Here is a 19,655-nt window from a genome sequence, read left to right as displayed (position 1 = left end):
CAATCTGAGTGAGTCTGAGGTTTATGAAGTATGAGGAGTTATTACTGAACTCATTAAAGCTTTTGTCACGGTAGCAACCTTATTAGAGTGCCCAGAGCGTGGAGGGGCACAGCTAGTCTGCAGCAGAACGCATGGGGAGACTGAGATTCCTTCAAGTGCTCTGGTCTCAGATGTCTGGAACACTGTAGTGCTTTATTTTTGTCTTCCTAGAGGTTTTTCCATTTCTGTCCAGTATTTGTTTACCAAAGCTGCTAGTTGATGTCCAGCAGTTATTTTAGTTTATTTTGTGTGTGTGCTTGTGTTCACCTCTGTGTTTGTCAGTCAGCCATTCCTCTGATAGGTACAGCTCTAATGCCTTGTTCCTCTGCAAACCAAAATAGGTGTAACATTAGGCCTCCTGGGGACAGTGTCTGCTGTCTGGGCTGCTCACAGACAGCCAATCTCCCATTCATTAACGGTTGTGTGACAGGGACAAATCCATTATCCACTATCCTTATGCTCCTGCTGTTGCTCTGTGTCTGAAGAGCAAGAAAATACATGGCTTTGGTAGAGGGTGTGTGTGTGCCACAGCTATCATTTGGACATGGTTCATCTAATCCTAAACACAGTGGAGGTATTGTATAGTTTTTCAAGTAGCGGTTCAGCCATGGAATGTCTAGAGGAATGGCTCTGTGTGTGTGTGTGTGTGTGTGTGTGTGTGTGTGTGTGTCCCCTCACTGCTGAAATTGCAAACATATGTGACCCTCATCTACAGTGTCCTTGTAAGAATAAAGCTTGAAGGTGTGTGTTTATCCCACATGAGTACCTAAGAAACATGCTTTTCTCTCTCTTCATATTCGTCCCTCTCTCAAAGTAGCCATTCATGGTGGCAGCACTCAATGACTAGACTATTTGATGCCACAAATATGTTTGAGTATGCATGTGCACGTGTCACCTTTGCCACCACTCAATGATAAGGCTATTTCATTGCACTAGTGTGTGTGTGTGTGTGTGTGTGTGTGTGTGTGTGTGTGTGTGTGTGTGTGTGTGTGTGTGTGTGTGTGTGTGTGTGTGTGTGTGTGTGTGTGTGTGTGTGTGTGTGTGTGTGTGTGTAATCCAAGAATCACCTCGGCAGCAACTTCCCCTGGAAGAAAATTGTTAGAGGAAAATCACTTTGGGAACGAGCTGGAACACATCCAACTGACTCACCGGCACAACGTCTCTCTCTTTATTTCTCTCTCGTTCTTTCTCACACACACTCTCTGAATTATTTCTCATTATGACCTTTAGTCATTTGATTTGTGGTGGGGAGATATATTACTGTGATGTCGAGAGAGCGCGAGAGATTCATAGTAGGGCCATTCACTTCTATCCCTTGTGAAAATAACTGACTTCCTCCTTACACTAGGCTAGTTGAGAATAGTCTGCTGCTGTTCCAATGAATTAGTTTATTTTCGAACGGTTCTGCATGGAATTATTAAATTTTCTTAACCTGTGTTATGTTTAACCTAGACCCTAGGACAAGGCTCTCTAACCTTGTTCCTAGAGAGCTACCCTCCTGTAGGTTTTCACTCCAACCCCAGTTGTAAATAACCTGGTTCAGTTTATCAACCAGCTAGTTAGTAGAGTATTAGTATTAGTATGGAAACCCACAGTGCTTGGTTAGGGTGTGGAGGGGGTTTCGAATGAATTGGTTGTCTATTGGGAGGCAGAGGAGTTTGGAACGTGTTTATTTTCCAAGAATCCTGAGTAGGTAGAGTACATTTGAAAGATGTTTAAACTGCTCTGCCCTCTTTGCTTCTCTAGCTGTCTCTCCACACTCGCATGACCAGCTAGCACACTCATACGGCTCTCTCTCCATCATTCTCTCTCTCCTTCACCCCTCTCCATTCCCACCATTTTAAAGCTAATAGAAAGTGACAAGCACAGTATTTTGTTGATTTGATTTTACTATTCAATTGTATGTGTGCAGCTTTGAAGCTCTGTACTTTATGTAACACTGTAAAATTAACAGACTTGTTCAAACTCAAACCTCTCTCTGTTTCTCTGTAGGATATCCAGGCAGAGATCGATGCCCATAATGATATCTATAAGAGCGTGGATGGGAATAAGCCCAAGATGGTCAAGTCCCTGGGGACCTCTGAGGAGGCAGTGTTTCTGCAGCACAGACTGGACGACATGAACCAGCGCTGGAGCGACCTCAAGACCAAATCTGCCAACATACGGTCAGTCCCATAATACTAAACAACACATCTTTGCTAACATAATACGGTCATTACTGTAATATACTGATAACATATGGTCAGTACTGTACAGACCTGGGTTGAAATATTATTTCTCAATTACTTTTACATACATTTCGTAGTAAGTGTTCAGATGTTTTTGTTTTGTTGAAAAGACAAGTAGTTGAATATTGGAATGTATTTTTAAATAGGCTATTTATAGGAAATTATAAAATAAATGTATTTCAAATACTTGCAATAGAAGTAGTTGATTCGGGCCACATTATTTGAAAATACTCCAATACACAGAAAATAAGTATTTAACACTAGAACCGCCATAGGGGAAAAATCTGCCCAAATACGAACAAACGTCCTGCTCCTTCCCTGACTTTTCTAAAATATTTGTATTTTACATTGCTCAGTTGTCAGAATCTTTTAATCACAAACAGAAAAGCATTTCAAGCCTCTTTAACTGGTTTTTACACACCTATTCCTACCTTAACGGGCCAAGACAAATGCGCTGTAGGATGTTGGTAACCAGCCAGGCACTAATGTGTTTCTCTCCTCACTGAATGAATGATGTAAATGGACGAATAGGCGATAGAAACTGAAATTGTGCTCGTTACAATTTAATTTGGCTGCTTTTCCCTCACTCTGCGCTCCGACTCATCCCAAGCCATCTCAATTTGGTTGAGGTCGGGTGATTTGTGGAGGCCAGGTCATCTGATACAGCACTCCATCACTCTCCTTCTTGGTCAAATTGCCCTTACACAGCCTGAACGTGTGTTGGGTCATTGTCCGGTTGAAAAACAAATGATAGCCCAAACCAGATGGGATGGCGTATCACTGCAGAATGCTGGGGTAGCCATGCTGGTTAAGTGTGCCTTGAATTCTAAATAAATCACAGACAGTGTCACCAGCAAAGCACCCCCACACCATAACACCTCCTCCTCCATGCTTTACGGTGGGAACCACACATGCGGAGATCATCTGCTCGCCACACCACATCTCACAATGACACGGCGGTTGGAACCAAAAATCTCCAATTTGGACTCCAGACCAAAGGACGTATTTCCATCGGTCTAATGTCCATTGCTCGTGTTTCTTGGACCAAGCAAGTCTCTTCTTCTTATTGGTGTCCTTTAGTAGTGGTTTCTTCGCAGCAATTCGACCATGAAGGCCTGATTCACACAGTCTCCTCCGAACAGTTGATGTTGAGATGTGTCTGTCACTTGAACTCTGTGAAGCATTTATTTGGGCTGCAATTTCTGAGGCTGGTAACTAATGAACTTATCCTCTTCAGCAGAGGTAACTCTGCGTCTTCCATTCCTGTGGCGGTCCTCATGAGAGCCAGTTTCATCGTAGCGCTTGATGGTTTTTGCGACTGCGCTTGAAGAAACGTTCAAAGTTCTAGAAATGTTCCTTATTGACTAACCTTTATTTGTTAAAGTGATGATTGACTATTGTTTCTCTTTTCTTATTTGAGCTGTTCTTGCCATTATATGGACTTGGTATTTTACCAAATAGGGCTATCTTCTGTATACCACCCCTACCTTGTCACAACACAACTGAAACGCATTATAATGAAAAGAAATTCCACAAATTACCTTTTAACCTGTTGGGGCTAGGGGGCAGTATTTGCACAGCCGGATAAAAAACGTACCCGATTTAAACTGGTTACTACTCTTGCCCAGAAATGATAATATGCATATAATTAGTAGATTTGGATAGAAAATACTCTAAAGTTTCTAAAACTGTTTAAATGGTGTCTGTGAGTATAACAGAACCCATAAGACAGGCCAAAACCTGAGAAGATTCCATACAGGAAGTGCCCTGTCTGACAATTTGTTCTCCTTCTGTTGCAACTCTATCGAAAATACAGCATCTCTGCTGTATTTTGTGACATTTTTTAAGGCTTCCATTGGCTCTCAGAAGGCGCCAGAAAGTGAAATGGGGTGTCTGCAGTCTCTTGGCGAAGTACAGCAGCTCTGTTTGTGAGTGGTCAGGCTGAGAACAGTGAGACTGAGAAGCGCATTCATGATACTTCTCAATTTTTTTCTTTCAGCCTTTGAATGAATACAATGTTGCCCAGTCGGAATATTATAATAGAGCACTATTATTCCCTATAAACCATATAACTCTGTGTATCTCCATAGGATGGAGGCAAGGCTGAGCTGTCAGCAGGTTCTGCGCGCGTGTGTGTGTGCGCGTGTGTGTGCTGTGTTCGTACATGCACTGTGCCTGTGCATGCGAGCGCATGGGTGTGTTTGCTGCAATGGGTGTATTATTTAGAGCACATTATGTCTTAATTACTGTACATAATAATAATGAGTAGCTGCTATGAAACTAATGGTCAGACGCATTATGGTGAGCAGAGGATGTCAAAACAAAACATTTAAGAACACACACATTAAATAATAATACACATTATACTCTATATGCACACACTTTGATGCACACAATGCACCAACCCAAATACACTCCAATATAAGTGGTTTTGGCTGCCCTCCAGAGAGAGTAGATTTTCCCTCTAATGCTCACTTGTCTCCAGGTCTTAATGCTTCAAGATGTTGGACAAGAGATATCCAGCAAACTTGCTACTTTGAAATGTGGCCAACTGCAATGGTTGACACACCAATCCACCCCAACCTCACCAGTCTAGCCATGGTCTAACCATGTTATTCTGTTGTAGTATCCACTAGGACTTGTATGGCTGGTTTAACCTTCTGCTTATATGGAGATACGAACTTAGAGGTCTTGAGGTTTGTGTGTTGCCCTGAGAGTCATACCATGTAAAGACTTAAAAAATGGGACCCGGTGCTTCTCTACTTGCTTACTCAGCATTAAGGAGATAGATTGGGGGTAAGGCCAGGCGATAGACTAGAGTTCTGTCCAGGGGCTATACTTGTGCCTCAGGCTACAGAACCCAGGAGATAGGAGGCTCCTGCTCCTCTGCGTCATTATGGCACACACTCGCCAATCCAAGACTTGTGCAACTTACTTTTTACATGGAGATGGACCTGACCATGTCATAACATTCTTGTAACCATGTTTCGACCAGGTTATAACCATATTGTGAACATATTTTACCTGGGTTGTAACTGTGTTTTAACCATATTTTAACCATGTTATGGCCATTTGTTTCCAGGGCTCACCTGGAGGCGAGTGCGGAGCGTTGGAGTCGTCTTCAGAGCCTGCTGGAGGAGCTGTGGAGGTGGATCTGTCTGAAGGAGAAGGAACTGGCCAAACAGATGCCCATAGGAGGAGATGTCCCCACCCTGCTGCAGCAGCACAACCACTGCAAGGTCAGTACCATAACACAACCACTGCTCCATCCTTACCGTAACACAGCCACTGTACAATCAGTACCGTAACACAACCACTGCGTCATCCTTACCGTAACACAGACACTGTATGGTCAGTACCGTAACACAACTTTTTCACAGTCCTTACCATGCCTGCTACCAGGAATTGTGTACAGATCCTTGCGACATGGGGCTGTGCATCATCATGCTGAAACATGAGGTGATGGCGGCAGATGAATGGCACAACAATGGGCCTCAGGATCTCATCACGGTACCTTTGTGCATTCAAATTGCCATCAATAAAATGACATTGTGTTGGTTGTCCGTAGCTCATGCCTGCCCATACCATAACCCCACTGCCACCATGGGGCACTCTGTTCACAACGTTGACATCAGCAAACCGCTCGCCCACATGACGTACTGCCAAATTCTCTAAAACAATGTGAGAGGCGTCTTATGGTAGAGAAATCAACATTCAATTATCTGGCAGCAGCTGTGGTGAACATTCCTGAAGTCACCATGCCAATTGCACGCTCCCTCAAAACTTGAGACATCTGTAACATTATGTTGTGTGGCAAAACTGTACATTTTAGAGTAGCCTTTTATTGTCCCAGCACAATGCTTCTTGATATGCCACACCTGTCAGGAGAATGATTATCTTGGCAAAGGAGAAAATCTCACTAACAGGGATGTAAACAAATTTGTGCTCAAAATATGAGAGAAGGAAGCTTTTAGTGCATATGGAACATTTCTGGGATCTTTTATTTCAGCTCATGAAACATGGGACCAACACTTTACATGTTGCTTTTATATTTTAGTGTACTATACATACAGTAAATGCATCGGTATATGTAAATTGGAGGTCTGAATGGAGGCTTAGGAAGGTACAGGGAAATGTCCAGAATGAAGGAAGGAAGGAAGGAAGGAAGGAAGGAAGGAAGGAAGGAAGGAAGCAAAGAGGGAAAGAAGTAAGCTAAGCCACTCCCATGAATAATGAGGAAGATATAGGAGGGCTGGAGCAGAGTGGAAAGGAGAGGAAGAAAAGGATGATGAAATGACGGTCTGAGAAATCAAGGAGACAGAAAGAGCGATGGAGAAGTGAGACAGGAGAGCGAGAGAAGGAGGATGTTAATGGAGAGACAGGCGAAGAAGCAAAGGAGGAGGTGGCAAGATTGAGATGAAGAGCTCAGGAGGGAGTAAAGAGACATTTTCTGAATCAGTCAAAGAGAACGATAAAACCATAGCATTTTTATTGGGGCATATCAATCCTTATATCACCAAGTCAACAACATAATTTATCCTCTGTTTTTATGAATACAGCTAGTTGTTTACAGTACATATAGATTAATGTAAACAAATGAAAGGGTGGAAAGGAAGACATTTTGTTATTCCGGGGCGGATGTTGCCTGACAGTGCTCTTCTCCTCCAGTGAGTGTGTCGATTGTGTCTGTGTTTTTGTCTGCTGATAATAGCTTTTATTAATCACACATTCAATTATCCAATAAAAGCCCTGTGTAAGCGTCTCACTGATTAAACTCATCAATCAGCTTTATTAAATTAACCGATTTTAGAGCGGGAGAGAGAGGCGTAGGGGGAGAGAGAGGGACGAGAAGAGAGCACTCGTGGCCTTTTTTTAATCACTCTCTACTTTTATCTCCCTGCAACAGTTGTCATTTTCTTCTCAGTGTGGGGAGAAGCTACAACAATATGTTGTATGTATGTATATAATTAAAACTGAGTGAAGTATATAATTAAAAGGAGTGATTAGGAGTGTGTGTCTGCTATTTACTGGTTTTGAAGGGGGTTTAATTAACTCACTGTTTGTGGAGGCTTAAGTTTCGAGAGTGTTGTTGTCCTCATTTTGCTAATATTATTGTTCAGTTGAGAGGCTAAGCCAAACTAACATTTTTACACAGCCTATGTTAAGCTATGGAAGCCAAAGTTGAAGCTAATATAATCTGAATAGCTACGCTAAGGTGGTTTAATCACACTGTCTGTGTGATTGATTAGCACGATTTGTACCTGGATGGGCAGGTTGTAAAGTAAAATGAAATTAAACTGCTGCGTTGCCACAACCTTATCTCCCTCAGAGGGAGAAAGAGAGAGAGAAAGAACCAGGGAGAGAGAGTGAAACAGAGGGAACAGAGAGAGACTTTCTGACTTTGAACTTCTGTGAATAATTACCTATCATTGATGACTTAACTTTTAATTTGTTTCTCCTTATTTAACTTTAGAAACTTCTAGTGTTGAGGGATTCCTATGTATCTGAATTGAGCCTGGTGAACTTTAAAGTCCTTTATTCTGTTGGTTGGCTTTCATTTTGTTTACTTAGCAAAGCCAAGTCTCAAATGTATTGTCTTACTGGGTTGTAGGGGATTTTTCTGACTTGAGGGGGCAAGGACAGAGGTAGAGAAGTAACCTTCATTTGGATGAAACTGCCTTGAAGATGTCTATCTTGTTTATTTTAGTGCCCAGAGCCAACTGTAGGAAGCAGTTTACATTGTAGGTGTGCTGGCCCTAACACAGGTGATACCTTCAATACAGCATAAACAATGTGATGAGAAACTACGCTGAGTGGCCAGTTCATTAGATACACCACCCCATTCACAAACATGGTTTGCTCCTTTTTATATATTTTTTTAACGAGGCAAGTCAGTTAAGAACAAATTCTTATTTGCAATGACGGCCTACACCGGCCAAACCCGGATGACACTGGGCCAATTGTGCGCCAGCCTATGGGACTCCTAATCATGGCCGGTTGTGATACAGCCTGGATTTGAACCAGGGTGTCTGTAGTGACGCCTCTAGCACTGAGATGCAGTGCCTTAGACTTAGTCCCGCTCGGGAGCTCCTACAGACAGCAAGTCATGTGGCCATGGCCTGCTATGTAAAGCAGGCAGACAGGTATCAAGGCATTCAGTTACTGTTTGATTGAACATTAGCCTCTTATGGCTAGGGGGCAGTATTTTCACGGCTGGATAAAAAACGTACCCAATTTAATCTGATTATTAGTCCTGCCCAGAAACTAGAATATGCATATAATTATTAGCTTTGGAGAGAAAACACTCCACAGTTTCTGAAACTGTTTGAATGGTGTCTGTGAGTATAACAGAACTCCTATGGCAGGCAAAAACCTGAGATGCTTCTGTTCAGGAAGTACCCTGTTTGAACATTTCTTGCCCTTCTTGATTCTCTCTATCTATTACAAGGGATCTCTGCTGTTACGTGACACTTCGCACGTCTCCAATGAAGTCTCAGAGCCCGGGAAAAACAGGAATGACGTAATTCAAAGCCCTGGCTGAAGCACACGAGAGCAAAAGCTGAGTGGTCACTCAATGGACTAAGCCTTACGCTCGTGACCCGCCCCGCCCCCGGCTTTCGGTTTTTCCCTCAGTATACAGACAGGCAGATTCCCGGTCGGAATATTATCGCTTCTCTACGAGATAAATTGCATAAAAATTGGTTTTAAACAGCGGTTGACATGCTTCGAAGTACGGTAATGGAATATTTAGAATTTTTTTGTCAAATTCTGCATCATGCTCGTGGCCGAGATTTAGCGTTGGGATAGTGTCTAGAACGCACGAACAAAACGTTGTTGATGGAACATAACGATGGATTATTTGGGACCAAACCTACATTTGTTATTGAAGTAGAAGTCCTGGCAGTGTATTCTGACGAAGAACAAGCAAGGTAAGAACATTTTTCTTATAGGAAATGTGATTTTGGTGAAGGCTAAACTGTTTGGCTGTCTAAATAGCTAGCCCTGTGATGCCGGGCTATGTACTTAGATTATTGCAAAATGTGCTTCATCCGAAAAGCTATTTTAAAATCGGACATATCGAGTGCATAGAGGAGTTCTGTATCTATAATTCTTAAAATAATTGTTATGCTTTTTGTGAACGTTTATCGTGAGTAATTTAGTAAAATCACCGGAAGTGTTCGGTGGGAATGCTAGTTCTGAACGTCACATGCTAATGTAAAAAGCTGGTTTTTGATATAAATATGAACTTGATTGAACAGACATGCATGTATTGTATAACATAATGTCCTAGGTGTGTCATCTGATGAAGATCATAAAAGGTTAGTGCTGCATTTAGCTATGGTTTGGGTTTATGTGACATGATATGCTAGCTTGAAAAATGGGTGTCTGATTATTTCTGGCTGGGTACTCTGCTGACATAATCTAATGTTTTGCTTTCGCTGTAAAGCCTTTTTGAAATCGGACAGTGTGGTTAGATAAAGGAGAGTCTTGTCTTTAAATAGCTGTAAAATAGTCATATGTTTGAAAAATGGAAGTTTTCGGATTTTAGAGGAGTTTGTATTTCGCGCCCGCCCATCATTGGATATTGGAGCAGACGTTCCGCTAGCGGAACGTGTAGATGTAAGAGGTTTTAAACTGGACAGTTCTGTGGTGAAAACAGCTCATTGATGAGAGGTCGAAGGAGAACGGCAAGAATCGTGCAAGCTAACAGGCGGGCCACAGACAAACCAAATAACAGCACAGTACAACAGTGGTGTGCAGAACGGCATCTCAGAATGCACAACTCATCAGTCATTGTCACGGATTGGCTATTGCAGCAGACGACCAGACCAGGTTCCAATCCTATCAGCTATGTCTTCCAGAGTTAGCATGATTCTGCTTCAATTCACACTGACTGCCTTGAGGAGAGGGGGAAAGAGAGATATTTCGAGGGAAAGTAAAAGGGAGAGGCCAGATTCATGGAGGTCTGAAAATAGCCTTCTCTCCTCTCTACTGTGTTGTAATGCTATCATCTCCTCATCAGCACAGGGTAGAGGCCGATAAGACCGTCTTCTCTGCTGTTTCGTACACAACACACAGTCAAGGTCACGTCTCACAGCTACAAGATACACTCCAGGCTTACAGTGCATTGAAAAAATGTCATCCTGGTGGAATTTTTGTCACTGTAGCACCACTTATTCTGCTCTTAGTTGAAGAAAACGTTTTTCTGAAGAGTCACAACTCTGTTACTGTTAGTGCCAAAACCAATACTGCAACTACTGTATCAGGGAGGAGAGAAGTAAACAGAAGACTGTGTCAACCTCTTTGCCTTTCATGCATCTTGTTTCCCTATTTTCTCCTCCTCAGACAGATCGTAATCTCTTATCTCATCCAGGCAATTGAGGAAAGTTGTTTTATTTCCTCTTGAAAGGGGACGCATCAGCTTGTGTTTTAATGGTTGTTTTCTACTTTGAGTGTTTTTCCACAAGGCCCTGTCCATAAGTAGGCAAGACAAACCCATTTTCACGATTTCAGTAATATCATCAAAATCAAGAAATCATCCAGTAGTTTTTACCTGATTAAGTAGAATTCTGTAAAACAATTATGTTAAAACAACCATTTATATTCCTAAAACATAAGTTGAAACTCATGCTGTTGCTGCTTCCTGTTGTCATGGTTTTTTGATTTATAGCCAAATATCAAACACTGGTTTTAAATGTCCAAATTCATATCAATATGCTGAAATATGTGATATGTTGAAGACCAAGACATAAAAATTACTCCCAACACATGTGTAATACTTGGGTTCAGACTACTTGTATTAATACCTAAAAAACTGTTCACGCACCAATATTTACCAAGCGGTCACTCTACACTGAAATGTATTAGCTTGTTCTACTTTAATCAATAGCGAGCACAAATGTATCACTCACATCAATATTGTATTGACATCAATGGATCTAGGACAATAATTGTGGCAACATGTACCGTTTGCACTCTTCTAACAGACAAACCTCAAATAATTTGGGTATACTACTAGATGAGAACCTGTAGTAGCCATTTATCAACTCATATCTCTGTGGGGAGATGTTTACGGTAGATGGCCTGTACGGAAAAAGGAAATTACACTTTTTTGACTATATAATTTCAACAAATCGAATTCCCACATCGATTTCTAAATAGCAACAGGAGTTGTCTTTCATTTGAGTGACAGTTTGAGCTTCAAATATGTGTGTGGTATTGAGGCCAGACAAAACATTTTTTGCCACCATGGTCTGGAAAATGACAGCAGCGTTCAAAGATCTGCCACAAACAGTCGTATATGACAAAAACACTGGTACTAACCCAAATATATTGATCTGTTTTAAGCAATCGATTTTGTGTAATCGTGATGACTTTAAACTTTTATAGTATCATCACCAATCTGAGGTTTAAAAAAGTGTGTATTTCCTGTTATTATTGTGTGGTGAAAATGTTCCGTCTGTGTAGTGTAGTAGTAACGTGTTCTGTCCACCATAGGGGACATTTGCATAATATAACATAATTCAATATTTCGACAGGAAGATATTTGAAGACGCGGCTATATTTATACCCACTGCCAATGCCAACACCCTTTCAATTTCCCTCTTTTCTTTTTATATAAAGGCACATGAATCACCTCTGCCTCTCAATGTCCTTGTCTTCCCTAATTTCATTTATTTTCTCAACTCTGCCAAAGTAAAAATAAAAAATATTATTATGAAGAAAATATATATTCTAAAATCTGATTTATGACATGAAGTATACTCAAATATAACTGTTAATGTTTCCTTTTTTGTAAGTATTTCCATTAGTCTGTTAAGAAAAGTATCCTTGTGACGATTTTGTGGACCAAGGTGCAGCGTGGTGCTCATGATTAATATTTATTATAACTCAGAACACTAAATCAAAACAACAAACAAGGAAAATTAATGTCACGTTCTGCAGGCTTTACTGAGCTGTACAAAAACAAGATCCCACAACCGAAGGAGGGAAAAAAGGGCTGCCTAAGTATGATTCCCAATCAGAGACAAACACAAAGAAGTACAAAACCTAGATTTCCCACCCCACATCACACCCTGACCTAACCAAACTAGAGGAAATAAAACATCTCTCTAAGGTCAGGGCGTGACAATCCTACTACAACACTCAACCCAGCATGCTGTCATAATCTCTTCAATGGACTTGGGCCGGTGTTGCGTGACAAATGGAGCCCCCGGAAATTACGCTACTCTGTCTTCATCATCTCGTCCTGTCTGAATAAACCATAAGCCTTTATAAAAACAGCAAGGCTCACAATTGTCACACCGTGATCTGTTTCACCTGTCTTTGTGATTGTCTCCACCCCCTCCAGGTGTCGCCCATCTTCCCCATTATCCCCTGTGTATTTATACCTGTGTTCTCTGTTTGTCTGTTGCCAGTTCGTTTTGTTTCGTCAAGCCTACCAGCAGTTTCCCCTCTGCTCCTGTCTCTCGATTGTGCCTGTTTCCATGTTTTCCCGGTGTTGACCGTTCTGCCTGCCCTGACCCTGAGCCTGCCTGTTGTTCTGTACCTTTGCCCCACCTATCTGAATTACTGACCTCTGGCTGCCCTGGACCTGTCTTTTGCCTGCTCCTGATCGATTATTAAACTGTTGTTACTTTGACATTGTCTGCATCTGGGTCTTACCTGAAATGTGATAACAATATAATGTAGTTCCTCTTTATTTCCCTCTGACATCGTCCTCTCACAAAGCAATCACACAGCCCGATAGGCATCAGAGGCCCCCTGGGGTTCTGGCTGCTATATCAAAGCAAGAATAATTACTCTGGTACATGTAGTCCTGCTTTCCCCTTCTTCATCTCGTCCCTTGGAGTGGATGTTTTGGCACACATGTTAGTTTGGCTCCCGAGTGGTGCAGCGGTCTAAGGCACTGCATCTCAGTGCAAGAGGCATCACTACAGTCCCTGGTTCAAATCCAGGCTGTATCACATCAAGCCGTGATTGGGAGTCCTGTAGGGTGTCGCCGGGGTAGGCCGTCATTGTAAATAAGAATTTGTTCTTAAATGACTTGCTTAGTTAAATAAAGGTTAAATTCATGTTTTTAAAAAAAAGGTAATTTAGAGAGCGACCGCTAGTCCCCACCGGACTAACCGGTGTGTGTGTGTGTGTGTGTGTGTGTGTGTGTGTGTGTGTGTGTGTGTGTGTGTGTGTGTGTGTGTGTGTGTGTGTGTGTGTGTGTGTGTGTGTGTGTGTGTGTGTGTGTGTGTGTGTGTGTGTGTGTGTGTGTGAAGGGAGGATGCGGGAGTGACTTCGAGTTAGTGAAATAGAACACAAAAAGACAGAGTGAGTGCGTGTGTGTGTGAGAAAGAGGGCGAGAGTATGATAGAGAGAATGTGTGGGTGATATCATTTGGTATTAGTGAGTCCTCTGATGAAGCCTGCAGGCTACTGTGAACAGTGCTGGGTGAATGCCTCGCTTTATTCTAAATCGCTCATTTAATTTCACCATGACCTCAGGAAAATCTCATTTGACCCGCCTTTCCCTCCTTCAATCGCTGCTCCTGCTATCTCCCTCTTTCTCTCTCTTTCTTCTCGATCTCTTGTTGTCTCTTTCGATGAGAGAAGGTTAGATAGGGAGGACATTCTGAATTGCTGCCATCACCTGAATAGATGTTGAGATTATTGTTTACAGTGCTGGGATGAGGAGAGACCCCATCTCAGTATAGTGCGTGTGTATGAGTATGTGTGCGTCTAGACGCCCGTTCCTTTGAATGTAAAATGTCTTGTTTTAGAATGAAAGGCGAGGTTGAATAAAGTGACATTTTAGTTTTTTACTTGTTTGATATGGAGATGGTAGTTTTGTGGTGGATAGGCTGCCATAGGAATCTGAACAGTGGGGAAAATAGGGTTCACATAGAGTTTACAACGTTGATGATACTGGGAGATGAAAACTATGATTCCAATACAGGCACTTCTACTGAGGCACTTGGACATTTAGAGATAAAGACGGTCCTTGCAGTATCTATCATTTTGATGAAAATGACATTATTGTTGCTTGAGTTCACTAATGTGCATTGGTGTGTGTTCATAGATGCCAGGCTTCCCCAAAAAATTGACCAAGAAAAAAAATATACAAATGAATTTATCTTTCGTCTCTCTGTTTCATAAATTTCCAATAGGCTTCATGTACACTCAGTGACTTTCGAAGTGGCACAGTCATAGGACGGCACCTTTCTAACAAGTCAGTTCGTCAAATTTCTGCCCGGCTAGAGCTGCCCCGGTCAACTGTAAGTGCTATTAATTGTGAAGTGTAAACGTCCAGGAGCAACAACGGCTCAGCTGCGAAGTGGTAGGCCACACAAGCTCACAGAAAGAGACCGTCGAATGCTGAAGCGCGTAAAATCTTCTCACTACCGAGTTCCAAACTGCCTCTGGAAGCAATGTCAGTACAATAACTGTTCGTCGGGAGCTTCATGAAATGGGTTTCCATGGCCGAGCATGGATGGAGATTTGGACTTGTGGTTTTACTTAATTTGCAGTACTCACCAATGATTATAACGGCGATTCTGATCCAACCATTAATTCATACATTATGCCCCTGGCCAGTATGCTAATGTTTACTAGCTGGCCTGGCACATCGATGCCCATGAAAGGAAGTTAGTCTAGCGAACAAACATTTTAACCAGGTAGCCTAGGACAAAATAAACTAAAAGCATGTGCTGTATGACAGAGTCATAGACTGTTTAGGCAACATGAAAGAGTCGGATGGCATTGGCGTTTCTCTATGAGTAGGGTGAGTCAACATGTTTTTCCTACTTGTGCGCACACACACAGAGAAATCAGTACTATGGACAGCCACATCATATTTAGCTTACGTTGATTGGACTAAATCGTTTTTGGTTTCTTTTAGTTGTCACCATATTAGACTAAGCATAGGTGATTAGATGATGTTGAAGTAGAAATGGTGCTGGAGTAGTGAAGGCAGCTCCTGTTTTCTTTGCATCTTGCGGTAACTCTACGTGGTTCTAAATCATTAGTTGTTTAGTAGTCCAAAAATGTCGTAAACATTACCTTGCTTGACCATGATGTAGGTCATGTAACTGTTTGTTACATGCAATATGTTTTGTGAACTTTTGTTACACGCAATATGCATATGAACTGACGTTACACAGAGAACAACGCAATTATCACAACACATACTGTGGGTTGTAATATTTTTGGGGGGCTTGGCTTCCCCAGTGATTTTACTCACGCGCCATTACTGCTAATGTGGTCCCCAACACTGTTTCATGATATCAGGCAAAATGTTCTAACTGATATGAAAGAGCTCAGTTAGGAGTAAGATATTTTGAGTAAGACATTCAGGTTAAAAGGATACCATCAATTGACCAGTCCCTGTGTGTGTTTCTCCCCAGGTGTTGCGGTCGGAGCTGAAGGACCGCGAGCATGTTGTGGCCAATACACTGGACCAGGCACACATATTCCTGGCTGACCAGCCCATCGAGGGGCCGGGGGAACCATGCAAGAACCTTCAGCCCAAAACAGGTGAGTCTCTTGTCACTGACTAGCCTGAATACGCACACGCCAAAGTCCAGTGACATCACCCACCACTTAGTCTTACGTTATAATTGAATTGAACTCCTTTATAAAACCTACTATGTGCCATAATCTACGTAACTGATGTCAGTACTGGTCAGTTTATGTTGACCATTCCGTTTAACCTGCATACATAGTGGCCCTCCAAAACCAAGATCTGGGAAACCCAGTATCAGGGTGGGTGAGAATGTCCATGAAAAGCACCTCAGAAGTTCCTCAATCCACTTGATGTTTATGTGGGGTGTGATATGAGGCTCAGAATACACCCAAACACTAAATACGCAACAGAACTCATTAGTAATTCTGTATCTAAAGGCTGCTGGGCCTAGGAGGATGAAACAGTGAAGTCATCGCTGTGTCAGCACATTTCCTCTTTAACAGAATCGTGCTGTTAAATAATGTAGCAGGCCCCTGAGACAATCTGGGAGGTTGTGGTCAGAGCTCCGAGCAGGCAGAGATCTGGCCCTTCAGTGTGATCTTTGATGTAATTATCAAAGGGGCCTTTGGTCTAATCGGTGGTTAAGAACTGATCTAAGGGCTGTGATGAGTAGGATGGTTCCATAGCGGTGCGTGGTACATCAGAGGGTAGGTGTTATCTGAAACCAACCCTGCAATGACCTCGGATACTTTCTAAAAGGTTATTTGACTGTAAAGGGTATATCTGATCTCAATCTGATCTAAAACCTGTGATTGGATGCTTTCACAGGAGGGACAAGGGGCTTCACAGGGTAAAACTGAGACCAGTGCCAGCATGGACACCTCTGTCTACTCTAGTATAACTGAACCCAGTGGGTGAGAACACTTTAGTCTTCAGATCCTCTCAGACCCAATCAAAGTCTCCCAGACTTTCCCTGGCCTTTGTTTGCTTGTCAAACTTCTTATTTTCAAAACATAAAGCTCCCACGATGGTCCTGTCTGGGGAGTGTGGCAGACTAACCCCACGCTGGTCTTGTCTGTGGTGTGAGGCATCTATGGCTGGCAGACGAACAGAGTAACAGACCCTTGATGTGTGCTTGGCTGGCTGACTAACAGACTGACAGACAGACCCTTCATGTGTGCTTGGCTGGCTGACTAACATACTAACAGACTAACAGACAGACAGACCCTTGATGTGTGCTTGGCTGGCAGACTAACAGACTAACAGACCCTTGATGTGTGCTTGGCTGGCTGACTAACAGACTGACAGACAGACCCTTCATGTGTGCTTGGCTGGCTGACTAACATACTAACAGACTAACAGACAGACAGACCCTTGATGTGTGCTTGGCTGGCTGACTAACAGACTAACAGACAGACAGACTCTTGATGTGTGCTTGCATGCATGCTTTAGCTTAGGGTGTTTACGATTTAGATCGTCATTGACACACTGATTTAAATTTCAAGTCTGCAGACAAGATGGTTGACTGTGGACATTGGTCATGCTCTTTTCTCTTTAGCTCACAAGTCTCTCTTCAAGTTTAAATGTTTTCTTTTATTGTACAACCAACTTTCCCCTTTGAGGTTGTTAAAGTCTTTGTCTTGCTCCCTTTCTCCCCCTCCGTCTCTGTCTCTCTCTTCCCCCCCCTCTCTCCCTCCCTCACTCTCTACCCTTCTCACAGACCTGACTCCAGAGGAGAAGGCGCAGGGTGTGGCCAGGGCCATCAGGAAGCAGACAGCGGAGGTGCAGGAGCGTTGGGAGTGTCTGCAGGACCACGCGGGTGGATGGCAGAGTCAGGTAGAAAAGGCCTTTGAGAGGCTACAGGAGCTCCAGAGCAACATGGACCAGCTGGACCTGCGGCTAGACAGGGCAGAAGAGACCAAGGCTGGTTGGCAGCCTGTAGGAGACGTGCTCATAGACTCACTGCAGGAACACATTGAGAAGACCACGGTGAGGGGAGTCACTGGGGTGTTACTGATTTATTAAGGGGGAATGAGAGAGAGGGACGTTTTTTTTTTACTTCCACTACAAAACATTTAGGGCCAACAAGTGTAGGTAGTGATTAACCTGTACATAAATCAGTGTCAAAAAAATGTATTACCTAGATTAACATCTAATTACCATTGGTACAGGTATCACCCCTGCACCATAACAGTATGTTATAGATACATCTGCCTACATCAAAACACTGACCTGTGTGTGTGCATCTGGTGTATGTCCCAGACTTTCAAGGAGGAGATGGCCCCTCTGAGGCAGGACGTGCATGTGGTGAATGAGCTGTCTGGTGAGCTGGCTCCTCTGGATGTCCAGCTGTCCTCCACCTCCTCCAGACAACTGGATGACCTCAACATGCGCTGGAAACTACTACAGGTGGGCTATGGGTGTCCCACCTAAAACCTTCCCCCTTTTACAGGTGGGCAATGGGTCTCATGCCTAAAACCATCTCCCTTTTATGTGTCATACTTAAGAAGAGGTGTCACAGCTACAAACCTCCTCCCTTTTTGTCATACTTGGGAGTACGTGTCACTCACTGCTAAATGACGAAAAGGTCAAATGTAAAACCTTCCTCCTTTTACGAGCTATCATATTCTTGACTTTTCTACTTTCTACTCTTTTTTTCTCACCCACCTTATTCACATCTCAACCTGTCAGTACGCTCATGTTTATTCTCTCAATGTCATATTAACCCTCTTGCTGTCTTTGTAATCATGTATTTCTGTCCATCTCTTTCCACCTGTTTGTGTCATTTTGTTATGTTGCTTTCTCTCATTATTCCTTCCGTCTCTCTCTGTCAGCCTGCTGTACTTTAGCTCAGACACAGAGAGGGGTGAGGAGAGGTGGCCTTCCGCTTGTCTACCTCTACAGGTTACTGAGTTCTATATTGGCACAGTGGACTTCTGTCACTGTAGATAAATAACACTTTTTGACACAGAGGACTAGTGTCCTGGTCCAGCCTGCTGATGGCCGGGATCAGAGCCTTACTTGTGCACCCCTCAGGCTCATTTGTCACTATGCTGTTTAGATTAATGTGTGTGTGTGTGTGTGTGTGTGTGTGTGTGTGTGTGTGTGTGTGTGTGTGTGTGTGTGTGTGTGTGTGTGTGTGTGTGTGTGTGTGTGTGTGTGTGTGAAAAAGAGACATGAAGAGAGAGATCTTAGATTGTGTCCCTTTCTTCTCCATGCCCACCCCTGGTCTTGCCTTGCTGGAGTTGATGATGACCACTGAGATAGGACTCCGGGCCACTTTGGTCTGATCAAACAGAAGGGCAAACAGCACAGCAGGACTCAGTCACCAGGCACCCCATAGAGATTCACTGGGGCTGGATGAAAGTGTTGAAGACACATTTTGTCTGCCTCCTGGTTCCATGTGTAGAGACAGCCTTATAACCTCACTGTAGGGAGGATGACTGAGTCACTGCACACAGTAAGGACACTCAGCAATGCACGCATATGCACGCACACACACTCAGCTGGATCGGTCAATATAGTGCTGGCGGGATGCAGGTGTGTGATTGTGTGTGTCTAACTCTCTCCTCTTTCTGGTGTGCAGGTGGCCATTGAAGAGAGACTAAAGCTCCTTCAGGAAGCCCACAGAGACTTCGGCCCTTCCTCCCAGCACTTCCTATCCAGTGAGTAGCCAAATCAAAGTATATTAGTCACATACACACTTTTTAGCAGATGTTATTGCGGGTGTAGCAAAATGCTTGTGTTCCTAGTTCCAACAGTGCAGTATATAACAATTCACAACAATACACACAAATCTAAAAGTAAAATAATGAAATAATAAATATCTAAATATTAGGATGAGCAATGTCAGAGTGGCATTGACTAGAATACAGTAGAATAGAATATAGTATATACATATGAGATGAGTAAAACAGCATGTAAACATTATTACTT

At 42.8% G+C, this 19,655-nt stretch overlaps 1 protein-coding gene across 5 annotated transcripts in view; it reads left to right on the top strand.

Moving 5' to 3' along the window:
• The window catches only part of LOC115174451 (utrophin-like), a 193,831-nt gene that overhangs the window by 65,494 nt on the left and 108,682 nt on the right, over positions 1-19,655 (top strand). For all 5 annotated transcript variants that reach the window (XM_029732984.1, XM_029732980.1, XM_029732981.1 and 2 more), the window contains exons 2-7: positions 2,032-2,204; positions 5,350-5,506; positions 15,661-15,790; positions 17,440-17,708; positions 17,982-18,128; positions 19,306-19,384. In XM_029732984.1, coding sequence (XP_029588844.1) covers positions 2,032-2,204; positions 5,350-5,506; positions 15,661-15,790; positions 17,440-17,708; positions 17,982-18,128; positions 19,306-19,384 — 955 coding nt within the window. The remainder of the gene's footprint in view (positions 1-2,031; positions 2,205-5,349; positions 5,507-15,660; positions 15,791-17,439; positions 17,709-17,981; positions 18,129-19,305; positions 19,385-19,655) is intronic.

The sequence above is a fragment of the Salmo trutta genome, chromosome 35 (genome assembly GCF_901001165.1).
Source record: "Salmo trutta chromosome 35, fSalTru1.1, whole genome shotgun sequence".
In the NCBI taxonomy this organism is placed as follows: domain Eukaryota; kingdom Metazoa; phylum Chordata; class Actinopteri; order Salmoniformes; family Salmonidae; genus Salmo; species Salmo trutta.
The sequence above is the reverse complement of the archived record's forward strand: the minus strand, read 5'-3'. Positions and strand labels throughout refer to the sequence as shown.